The following is a 12,204-nucleotide window of genomic DNA, read 5'->3' as shown; positions in this document are numbered from 1 at the left end:
CTGGCGACACGTGTCAACCCAACAGGAACCGGAAGCGCCGCTCCCACAGGATTTATTTCAACTTGTGTGTACGCCGTCTACCATTCACCCAGTGAAGCGAGAATGGCTCTGTAGATTTTGTAGATTTTTTTGGAAAAGTCACATTTATTGCGTTCCATGCATATTTCCCTTTTTGACGTTTGAGAAAATATTTCCAACTGTTTTTTAATTTCAAGACGACAAAAGGTCTCTTCGGGGGAACACATAATTTTAACGACATGTCGATCAATTGCAGCAGATCGTCGCTCAATATTCGAAGCAAAAGAGCCGCGAAAAACCTTCGGATATGCGAGAAAACAGTGGCTTCGATTAAAATGCGCTATTTTATTTACGTTGCCGTAAAGTGGGGATTGCAACTGGAAGCAAGTTATAGTGGAGGTATTGTCTTGCAGTGTATGGTGAATGCGTCGGCTCCAGTTGCACCATTCTGGCCCCTCGAAGGCAGCGGCGATGGGCTTCGTACCACCACATGGGTAATGCCAGTATCTGCTGGCCAGTTAATGGTTTCGCCCGCTCATGCAAACGCCAGATGCGCTTTTCTTTATGTTATATCGATATGCCTGACAGCTGTATTGATTTTATTCGCCTTTTTAGAAGCGCAATGTTCGATTTACTCTGCCGTATTATCTGACCCGACTGTATTCCCCAGCCTCAAAGAATGGCAATTGCTTTTGTTTGGGTCTTGTTCATTTTTCAATCTGTATTCCACGAGATTCCATTCCAGATTTTTTCAATTACGCGGAGAAATACTGCTTTTCAATTGTCATTTTGTTCGTTATTTTCGTCCATTGTACATCATTTATGGTTTTATTTTATTGAAGCGTGTGGTTCAGTTCCATTATATTTCTTTTTTAATCAATTGTCCTAGATTTCTTGTGAAAATTCGTGGATAAATGAAATGAAAGAATGATCCCATCTGTGTTATCTTGAAAGATTGTTAAAGTGGGATTGGAAAAATTTTTCTTATTCATAATTCAATAAATTTGAATCATTTCAGGGAAATTTTTGAGAAATTCAAAAAACTCATGTCCAACTGTTTTATGAATGATACTTTGAATTAATTCGTGTGTAGAATGCAGCCCTTGCCTGCGCTAAACTCCGATGCATTCAACTATTAATAAATATTGAAAGTGATTGAAACTTAATTCATATATTAATTTTTATAATTTTCGAATTTACTCCAAAATTTCCTGAAACTAAATTTTAGTGAAGAAATCGGGATAAACTGCGGGAATTTTTTAATTGAAAAGATCATTAGTACAGAACAAGTAGAACATGAAATACAGAATTATTTTTGCAATATGGAGTGCGTAATTGTCAATAAAATTACGCAGAAATCGTATTTTGGAAAATTCATTATTTCTTGGACTGTCCCAGTCTCTGCTTTTCTTCTTCCAGTTCCTCGTCGGTGAGTGTTTGTATTGAGACCCAGATTAGTATGTCATATGTATTGTCGCGTTCATTGCCGTCTTTGAAGATATTAATTCGTATGATTCCGTTACTGAATTTTTCATCCAACTCTGGAATGTTCACGTTTTCACGTATCATTTCCTGTTTTACTTCATATTCCCCCTGAAAATACCCAATAGATTGATGACTTAATTTTCGTAATTAGTTATAAATTTGAGATAGAGTGATGAACGATTCTTACAACTGGAAAGGGACAGCCCTGAACCCCAATGGTTTCGTAGATTATCTGGTTAATGAAAGCTTGAGAAGTACCTTCCTCAGCTTCGCATACATCACCCTTCACTGTCGCTCGATCAATGATACCATATTCCAAGATATTTGCAATGAACTTGAACATGACAATAACAGTTAAATCAATTCACTGTTTGAAATTTCTGGAAATTTCGTGGAAAATAGGGTAGTACACTGTTAGAAAAAAATGAAATTTCATGGACAGTTGAATATTAGTTTTCAAGACAGTGATACTGAATGCGATTCAGGGAAAAAAAGTCATGTAATTTCAGGTTTCACTGAAAATTCAGTAAAATTCCAGAATTTTAAGCACCATCAAGACGAGAATTCCGTAATTTATTTGAATTGCGAATCTCATATGAATATTTAGTGCCAATTTACGTTGAACTTTCAGTAAAATCTGAAATTTCATGATTTTCCCCCCCTAAATTGCATTCAGTGACACTGGCCTGAAAATTCAAGAATATATTTACCACAATTTTCTGGTTTTCTATTAATTTTTAGAGAAATATGGAACTGAAATTGACGGTTCTCTTTGATTTTTCCACAAAATTCTAAATTTTCAATGAGGAAATTCCTTTTCCTGATTTAGAGGGAAAAATTGTTATGAAATTTCAAATTTTAGGTTGAATTCGAGGAAATTCATGAGTTTTCAGTGGAAGTGAGATGGAAATTTCACAAGTTGATTCAATTCTCAATGGAAAATGAATAATCAGAAATAAAATGACATGAATTTTCCTCCTTTTTCCGAATTTTCACAGAATAATTGACCTGAAAAATTACGTATTTTATTGGTTTTCAGATCATTCGAACAGAAAACGAACGGAATATTTGATTTTTCAATACCAAGATTTTCGGAAATTTCAGTGGAAATTAAACATGATAAAGATTTTCGGGGAAATTCAGACGAAAATTTTTAACAGTGTAAATTGATCTATTTACCCAATTCATATATTATTTATTTATTATTTATTCATATATTATTTATATTTATTTACCGTGGCACTACTTATGTCTTTTGTTATCGTCACGTTAGTTTGGGGGGATATCCGTTTATCCTCGGCTACCTTAAATTCAGGGAGATGAGATGTTACCAACTCTTCTCCTAGCCAATAGTTTCCACAGTTACCCTGGAAATATTAAAAGCATCGATTATCGTTGTATTTCACAATAATTTAATGCCAGTCCAGAAATTCTGCCAGATTCACCTGGTGAAGGAGACAAGCAGCGAACACAATCCACAGAATATAATTCATGATGCGTCAGTTGTCTGGACTACTCGTTACCGTTTTGAAGATATGACTAATATCAGAACAGGAATAGCAGCGGCTTTTCTACTGTCCGATTTCCCCGAGTAATTGTCGCAAAATTGTTTCGGTGTTATCGATTCTTTAAACGCAATAGTTATGACCGGTTGCCCTTCACAAGAACTCGTAATTGCTAGTTTCGGTGTTCAAACAAACCATTATATAACACGAAATCGTGGAAATAATTCAGCAGCGAAGCGGTAAAACGGTTTAAGACGATTTTCACTGTCGGTCAGTTTTCAATAAATATCTTGAAATCTAAGGGGAACAGCAAAATTCTTGTCATTACCTTTTTTGTAGAGCGGATTGAGGGGTATAAAAAATGTTATTAGGAAAATTTCGTTATCTCTTTTAGATTCGGATATATTTATCGAAAAGTCAGCTAAGGGCTGAATCTACTTAAAACGTTTTACCGTTTCGCTACTGAAATTCGATTAGTATTCTTGGAGTTTTCACATTTAGGGAGATAATCAGGCAGTAATTCGCATAATAAATGATGAATAATAACGGAGAAAAGTCATGAATCACAAAAATTATTTATTAAAGAGATCATTCATGCAGAACACGACAAAATATGGAATACAGAGTGGTCATTGTAGTGTGCAATGCGTAATTATCGGTAAAATGGACTTGAAATAGTGAATCGGACGACTCGTTAGTCCTCCGCCTCTTTGTCTGCTGCCGGGTCGATGATTTCTTTTATGTCGACCCATATTAGCATGTCAGACACCTCTTCGCCTTCATCGCCCTTTGCGTAAAGGTTGATTTTAATAATTTCGTATTCGTATTCGTCACTTAACGTTTCAAAATGCGCGTTTTCACGCACTAATTGTTTAGTTATTGGATAATCCCCCTGAAAATAACCAATAAATAGGTAGATTCATTTATGTCATTAGTCACACGAAGAAAAAAGTTCAAATGCTTTAGCTAGAAAATTTGATTGGATTTGTATTTTTTACCGATTTGTGTGCTATACTGAGAAAAAAAAATTGTAATGTCTGAAACACATTTATTTGGGACAGATTCAGAGAACAATCCGCTTTGACTAGTACATTATTATGGCGACATTTATGCAATGAAAATGTAAACGGCAATCAGATGACAGATTATTGTTCAATATCTTCAAAATTTTCCTAGTTGTCCTCGGAAATTCTGATGTACATACTGACGGCCTCTTTGCCCTCATCATCTGGATGGTAAGTTGTCACCTTGATTGCACCACTACCAAAGCCCGGAGGTAGCAATTCATCGAATGCATTGCCCTCAACTTGAAACTCTCTCTCCACATAATAAGTCCCCTGAAAGAATTGAGAATAAATTACCAATAAATTCGTGTGTGGACTGTTGAATGACGGGAGTCTTTTGAAATTCGAAAACTTCCAAACTTATCTGAGTTCATGATAATATCCTTACAGCTGGGGTGGGACAATCATCAACTCCTATGATATCAGCGAGTATCTTCACCATCAGTCCCTCAGCACTTTCATAATCAATGTAATCATCATTGCAAACTTCTCCCTCGATTGTCTTCTCATCGTAGTCGTCCCATCGGAAGAATTCTGCTGTAAACTTCAAAATTGAACATCCGTTTAGGTCAAATTCCGAATGGGTGGTTCAAGGAGAAAATTATTGAACTTGTTGGTGAAAGTTAACAACTAGTAGTTGAAATTCGACAAATAATTTTCTCTGTGATCCCATTCACATATTCATTTACCGTTGAGTCGTATTGGTCTTCATCGAATGTGATTGTCGTATCGCCTCCCTCCTCATCATCACAGGTCACCTCAATATCTGGGACTTTCGAGCTTACTGACACAACTTCTATCTTATAATCAGCATTTCCCTGATGATAACAGAATTATTGTTATTTACGGTCAAAAATAACAAAAACTGTTGCTATTCCGAGTACCTGAACGAGAGAATACTGCACGGAGAGAAATTTTTTATGAAAATCATCCTACCGTTCTATAAAAGTGTATCATGAGTCTCGAGATGGCGTGCAAATGATTCTAAGGATGATTTACCAATCAGGGGAGACTCCTAGACCCCACTGGACAATGTTGTCACAACTCTGGTTTTGAATTCTACTTCCAGAGGATAATTTTGATCAAAAATTTCTCTCCGGGTGGTGGTTTATTGAGATTTACCTGGTGCAGAAGACATACAGCAAACACCATTCGTAGAACCAAAATCATGATTCTTCAGTGTTGCAAGTATTTGTTACGATTTCAAGAATATAACAAGTGCGAAGCCTAAACTTACAAATTCTCATTGCTCTTCCCCACGCAATTACCATCACAATGTGTGTTCTTATCGATGAGGAAAGAATTTATGACTACCACTCGCATTAGCACGCAAAGTGTCTCATAAAAATATTTTAAAATAATGTTGTCAGCCTTTAATCAATCATTCTCTCGGAAAATTGTATTTCGTTTATTCAAGAAATCATTGGCTTAAAAGTTAGCAGAAGACATTAACATTCTCCCTGGAGTAAAGACTATAATTTTCGTTTTGACCCGAAATAAAGATCTTCAGTAAGTACTGTGTTTTGGACGTAACATATCTCACCTGCTGCTAAAGGCAGGTAATAAACGCTGTCGACAACATTGAATTCGTGACCTCTCCAATGCAGCCGACGTTTCATTATCGTTTGAACCTCCACGCTGAGGCTCGCCCAATAATTGAGGAATCACGTGCATTCTTATCTGCAATGTCCGCTGGATAACTCACCACTACAATTTTCGTATCAGTAAAGCAAGTTATTTTTCCTGGTTTGACGTTCATTTGAAAACGCTTTCTAGCCTGACATTTTTGTAATACAGCTATTTTATTATTTTTTCGTCTTATCGCTTTGAAAATGTTTCGTAACCTAGAATTTCATCGAGAAAATCACAAAACAATTGCGCTAAATTCATCATAATATAGTCATTTAAAGTGGATTCACACTTTGAACTATTTGTTTATTGAAATTTCAATGAATTTCGTCTGTGAAAATTCCGAATATCATGGGAAAATCAATGGAGACTAACTTTCATTGAATTTTCCGCGAAACGTGCAACTCCATGATTTTTAAAATCTAAAGCGAACTAAATGTTACTCTCCTAGAAATTTCTAGTCTAATGTTCATGAAATTTCAATTTTTTTCTTCAATACACGGAAATTTTTGATAAAAATTATACTGCCGCTCTATAAAAGTGTATCATGAGTCATCGGTTCCTCATTTCTATCCCGACATTTAGTAAAAATTAATATATGACGATCAAATTTTATTCCACGTTAGAGGAATTTTATCCCGATAAAATTATTTTTTCCCTAAACCCGATTCGGTGTCACTCTCATGAAGTTTACTATAATATCTTCTATGAGATTTCAAAAAATTTCTAACAGTGTAACTTTGAACTATCTCTTTACACTGTTAAAAAATTCAGGTTGAAATTGCCGGTGCACTTGTTGAAAATTGTTTATCACATTGCACTTTCACTGAAAGTTCAAAGTATTTTCGCATTGAAAATTTAAAACCAATGGAAACTATCAATTACATTCAAATTTTCCCTTAAAAATGAATAAAAATCGTGTAAATTCAGGTCAATATATTCTTGAACTATAAATCAATTAAAAAATCCGCCAAAATGCGGTAGTGAATATTCATTTTTATTGAAAATTCAAGTAAGTTGGAGAACTCACGACTCCCAACTGCACAAAAACGTAAAGTTTCATTGAATTCTCAATGAAATCTGAAATTTCCCGATTTGTTTGCCTCTAAATAGAATTCAACGTCACTCTCATAAGAACTATTACTCAAATATCCGTGAAATTTCAATTTTTTCTCAACAGTCCAGTTTACCGCAAGAACGACAATACAAATCTCTGAACAATTATCTCCGAATCGATTTGATTCCGCAATATAGAATGACAAATTCCCACGATGTTAGAGCTTCTCCACCTCCCGAAGTAATCCCCTCTACATTGAAATATAATTCTCCCAGAAAATCCTCCGATGCTCTTTCCTCCCCAGTTGTGCGGTGGTTCTTTCCATTCGAGTGAGGTAATATCAAGGATTACTCGCGATATTATTTACCCTTGCGTTGTACGAGCCGCGAGAGTGGCAATTGTCACGACTGAAAATTGCCGTGACAATGCAGAAAAATATCATCTCGAGTGAAATCGGGTCACAATGCGCTCTGTATCACGAGACAGAATATAATAACAGTGGACAATAATAGTAATAAATGAATTGGATTTTCCGGGTAAATTGCAAGTGCCCGGTTACTTGGCAATATTTTTTATTCCCGGTTTGTCAGTGGGAACGAGTGGAAATAGAACGTGACAGGTTAATTGGTACGTGACTCGCGGGGGCAAAGGCGTGTGGGATTTAACGTTTTCTAGTGTTGGAAGTCCAGCGGCTGCTACTAATATCTGTCATGAGCCGGTATCCGTGGATCTGGCGAGTGGTGCTTCATAGCAAATGTCACGACGACATTTTAGTAGCACCATTTCGAAAAATAGACCGGGAAACGGACGACAGTAAAAAGTGTCAATATGTGGACACAGTGGGCGCCGGATTGAGTTACATTCTTGAGGGGAGGATGTGGTTGAAGCATTTCACCGGTTTTTTACAGAAAATTTTTGCAATTTTTTGGAGAAATTTTTTCAGGAAATTTATTTTTTTTGTCCCGAGGAAAAATCAGTTTTAGAGATGAGACATTTTCCTTCATCAATAACTCGAAACTGGTAGAGTGAAAATGAAAATTTTTCATTTCATTTCCAAAGTATTCTTTTAGACTTGAAAATGAGACCTGACTTATACTAAGCGCATCATCTGGTCAGGAAATATTGATGATTTAACGTTTTCTTCACTTTGCTTTTTTCTATATGAAAATTTCACCTGCAGATTCCGAATTTCTTACTTTTTCATTATAATAATGTCAATTGGAAACCCTTGCTACGTTTCTGATGCTCAGCACAAGAACTTGATTCAGAATTTACTCTCAAACGAAAATTCAAATAGGGGAAAAAAAAATTCTCCAGTTTACTCTCTTTCCAAACGTCCTAATCGCACGATTCGTTTTTCCCCGTTTAACTGCAGATTCAGAACTTTAACGTCCACTAAAATGGATTTGTATTGCGAGGCAATTTAATCAAGGTTTTTTTAGTGATTTCAAGACTCCTCATACCCCCGTCACATCGTCTCAAGCGCTTTCACATCATCTAACTTGAGAATTTAACGGCATTGTTTTTCCTTTTCCCTGACTTTTCCTCCTTAGCTGAGGGAGACAATGGCCCCGAGAACGGGTGAATCCAGTCAGCTCCGGTCAATACAACTCTGCCTTTTGCTCGGAGGATAGAACTGCGCCCTCGAGCATTTCCACTCCTCTGTCTCTGATATTTTTTCTTAATTTTCTTCCCTCGCGAGTCTTCTACGTCGTTTTCTCTCGGTATCACATATTCTATATGTGGGGGAGGGGGGCGCACAGCTGGGCGCTGGGATCTTCGATCGAAGGGAGTTGCCTCTACTCCAGTAGACGACTTGATGATAGAAGTGGAACTCTCGGAGAAAATAAAATTACCCCATTTTCGTGATTTTATTTCGTACTTTTTTCTTTCACTTTTTGGTTTTAAGTGTTGTATAATTTTATTGGAATAGATACTTGAAATAAATACTGTTTACATCAGCGCTAACTTGTTGATGAACACATTTCAAGTAATGAATTTCGTTAATAAGTGTACAACAGATACTATTAGACTAATGTCAAGAAGTTTAAGGAAGTTCACAGGGTTGAAATCATGTCGGAAAAGTTTTGCGGAGGCTTCATGTTCTCTGAAAACAGCAAAGTGGAGGCTTTCAGTTTGGGAAAATGTAATTAAAATACTCCGACATTGGTGTACCTCAGTAAATATGCATAATATATTTCAGTATAATCATTTCAGTCAATTTAATACGCCGAAAAATTTCTCTAATAACGAGAAATTAATTTGCCGGGAGAATTGTTCACTATTGGGAAAAATTTGAGAATTTTTCTTTCATTTTTTGGTTTTAAGTGGAGCATAATTTTTTTTTAATTGCAAAATACTGTTTCCATCAACGTCGCCTTACTGATGAGCACCTTTTAAGTGAATGAATTTCGTTAATAAGTGTGTAACAGATACTGTTAGACTGAGGCCAAGAAATTTAAGGAAGTTTACAGGGTTGAAATCATGTCAGAAAAGTTTTGCGGAGGCTTCATATTCTGGGAGAACAGCAGAGTGGAGGCTTTCAGTTTGGGAAAATGTAATTAAAATACTCAGGGAGTGGTGTACCTGAGTAAACATGAAGAATATATTTCAGTATAATTACTTCAGTCCAACATGCCGAAAAAATTCCATAAACATGAGAAATTCATTTTGCGAAAGAATTGTTCACCGTTAGAAAAAAATTGAAAATTCCAGATTTTCCGACGTCAACAGGACGAGAATTTTCCAAGTCACTTGAATTTTCAATCAGCACATAGATATTTATTATAAAATCCCGCTGAATTACCAAATAATTGAAAATCCAAGAATATATTTATCAGAATCTTTCTGATTCCTAATAATTTTTGAGGAATCATTGAACTGAAATTTACTGTTCTTCTTGATGTTTCTCACAAAATTTCAAATTTTCATTATTTAACTGCCCCGAATTTTCATTATTAAAAAATTCAAGGATACATTCACCTAAATTTTTCTCATTTCTATAAATTTCCATGGAATACTTCAACTGCAAGTTCACAGATCCCATTCATTGTTGATTGAAATTTTCGATTTTTGTTGACGAAATCCCTTGAAACTTCCCTAGAACTGCGTGACAATACTTCCAAAAATTAAAATGTCAGCTATAAATTTCCGCCAGCGAAGAATAATTAAATTAATTTCCTTAAATTTCACAAGTGCATCACCCTTGATTCGATTAATTATCAAGTTGCATCCCACTCCAAGCCCAATTGGACAACCAGCAGATACAAAACAACCCCGAACCCTTCTCCCTCCGACCCCTCTCAACTCACAATGCTCTCGATTACAGGCCACCTCGGGGGCCGTAGACCGACGGTAAATAACTATGTACTTCGTTTGCGCGTGCCCCAAGGCGTGAATTACAATTTCCCCTTGGAGGTAGCATATGTCTGAAAACCGCCGAGTAACACAGGGCATTGAGTATACCTTATTGTTTGGTTATGCCGGAGCTTCTTGGAAAGAGGGGCGTGTCTGTGAGACTATGTGGCGCCACAAGACGCACTGCCATTGTAGCTTCCAACTTACGGAGGGGAAGAATGGATAACCCGTTGGCTTACTCCCATTCTCCCATTAGACTTTTCAACAGTTCATTTTTTTTTTCACAGCCATTTATCGCATCCGCTTTGATCGTCAACCTCTGTATGACCTAGACATGACCCCCATGTGATCCCTTCATGACCCTATTATACCCCTCGTGACCCTTATTTTGAGCCTTAATTTGGAGTCTTAATTTCTAGGGCCAAATTTTCGTCACCAGAAGTCAATTGGATTTTTGCAATAGAGAGAGATAATGAGACCCTTATTTTAACCATTGTGAGCCTTGTTGAGCCCTATTTTAACCGTTGCTGATCCCCATGACCCTTATTTCAGCAGTGAAGCGGTAAACCGCATTAAGTCGATTTTCAATTTTGAGCAATTTTTTAGTAATATCTCGGAATCTAAGACAGATAGCCAAATTTTTCTCATGACCTTTTTTATAACCCGAGATTAGCTCTACAAAAAAGGTCATGACAAAAAATTTTCTATCTCTTTTAGATTTCGAGATATTAGTAGAAAACTGGCCAATAGTCAAAATCGACTTAACCCGGTTTACCGCTTCGCTACTGATTTGGACCCTTAATCTGACCTTTGTGACCCTTATTTGGATTCTTAATCTGACCCTTATTATAACGCTCGTAACCCTCATTTAGGCCCTGCTGAACCTTATTAGGACCCTTAATCTGATCCTTGTGACCCTTATTTTGACCCTCATGTTACCCTTAATTTTGAATTCTTAATTTCGAGCACCAAATTTTCATCACCAGTCAATTTAGATTTTTATAATATATTCGCACATATTCAACGACCCCGGAGGCATCAATCATATTGAGAATAATTAATTATCCCCAGAGCTGTTGTTTCGCTCTGTACTTTTCTCTATATAAACAATTACGGTTCATTTAATGTCTTGACACTTCGAGGGTCGCCATTGTTCGTCATATGTCATCCATGCGATGCCCGAACCCAGTGGCTACTGCCCGGCTATGCTCAGACCCTTTATCAATCATATACCAACTCCCATCGATTTTTATACCGTTCGATGGGTGTCCGGTGTATAATGATGTACTATGGGAGATTTTTTATGGAGTTTTTATGGAAATAAAGTGTGTTCTCTCACGAATTAATTTTATTTTCACATATTCGTCTCTAATGTCTTGAATTAAGACGTCTTCAATACACTAGAGTTCACAATGCACTCTATTTTATTCCATTTTTCAGTTCTGCTATCATTTTATTTCATCGTATGAACTCTAATCACATTCAAACATTTTTATCATTTTTATCTTCTCAAAGAACTCATCCCCTCGCACTAATTCGCGATATCACACCCAATTCCGTGTCGATAAATCGATTCTCGTGATGAGTTGACGTCGAAATTACAATTTTTATTGCTCAATCTAATCATATTTTCTCGTAAAAAGTGTTGATTCATGTTCTGATTTGTCATAACCCCGCATACGTGGATATCACACGCGTATATTATTTATATTAGCTTCCTGGCACTCAGATGATTGCCATCAGTTCCTTTTCACATCTTCATTTCGCCTGTTTTTATTTTTCCCTCTTTCCCTCATCACTTTTTTTTTCTGGCTCCAACTTTTTAATGTTGATCTCGCCTCTCCCACCCTCCAACCGCCAGTCCACGCGGTGAAATTTATATGGGAATTCCTCCTCTCGCTCCTATCCACTCCTTTCTCGGCCTATGCCGTCTGACCAGTGAGTTAGTTTATCCACTTTCTCGGGTTTATATGCGACACGGGCGCGGAGCGCGAATCACCAATATTTTTTAAATTGGCGATTCCAGATACGGTAGATGGAGAATGTTATAAATTCTGGGGTACTGAGAATTAAATATTACCCGGGGGGC

At 36.7% G+C, this 12,204-nt stretch overlaps 2 protein-coding genes across 2 annotated transcripts; both read right to left on the bottom strand.

Moving 5' to 3' along the window:
• Window positions 1-1,260: 1,260 nt before the first annotated feature.
• On the bottom strand, window positions 1,261-3,059 carry LOC107038588. The gene is made up of 4 exons (XM_015257772.1): window positions 2,949-3,059; window positions 2,739-2,870; window positions 1,691-1,837; window positions 1,261-1,611 (listed from the first exon to the last, which is right to left on the bottom strand). The coding sequence occupies exons 1-4, from the start codon at window positions 2,994-2,996 to the stop codon at window positions 1,396-1,398; spliced, it is 543 nt and encodes a 180-aa protein (XP_015113258.1). The 5' UTR covers window positions 2,997-3,059; the 3' UTR covers window positions 1,261-1,395.
• Window positions 3,060-4,073: 1,014 nt separating this feature from the next.
• On the bottom strand, window positions 4,074-5,291 carry LOC107038590. The gene is made up of 4 exons (XM_015257773.1): window positions 5,195-5,291; window positions 4,762-4,890; window positions 4,461-4,616; window positions 4,074-4,345 (listed from the first exon to the last, which is right to left on the bottom strand). The coding sequence occupies exons 1-4, from the start codon at window positions 5,240-5,242 to the stop codon at window positions 4,181-4,183; spliced, it is 498 nt and encodes a 165-aa protein (XP_015113259.1). The 5' UTR covers window positions 5,243-5,291; the 3' UTR covers window positions 4,074-4,180.
• Window positions 5,292-12,204: the final 6,913 nt, after the last annotated feature.

This window comes from Diachasma alloeum, unplaced genomic scaffold (genome assembly GCF_001412515.2).
Source record: "Diachasma alloeum isolate Michigan unplaced genomic scaffold, Dall2.0 Dall_scaffold_00285, whole genome shotgun sequence".
Classification (NCBI taxonomy): domain Eukaryota; kingdom Metazoa; phylum Arthropoda; class Insecta; order Hymenoptera; family Braconidae; genus Diachasma; species Diachasma alloeum.
Note: the sequence above shows the minus strand (reverse complement) of the source record. Positions and strands in the feature narration are given on the sequence as shown.

Coding starts and splice junctions, on each gene's coding strand:
- LOC107038588 (XM_015257772.1), bottom strand. CDS start 2,996: ATGAATTATATTCTGTGGATTGTGTTCGCTGCTTGTCTCCTTCACCAG. Junction 2,871..2,948: donor CTGCTTGTCTCCTTCACCAG/GTGAATCTGGCA, acceptor TAATATTTCCAG/GGTAACTGTGGAAACTATTG. Junction 1,612..1,690: donor AGGGCTGTCCCTTTCCAGTT/GTAAGAATCGTT, acceptor GGGTATTTTCAG/GGGGAATATGAAGTAAAACA.
- LOC107038590 (XM_015257773.1), bottom strand. CDS start 5,242: ATGATTTTGGTTCTACGAATGGTGTTTGCTGTATGTCTTCTGCACCAG. Junction 4,617..4,761: donor AAGACCAATACGACTCAACG/GTAAATGAATAT, acceptor TCAATTTTGAAG/TTTACAGCAGAATTCTTCCG. Junction 4,346..4,460: donor ATGATTGTCCCACCCCAGCT/GTAAGGATATTA, acceptor CAATTCTTTCAG/GGGACTTATTATGTGGAGAG.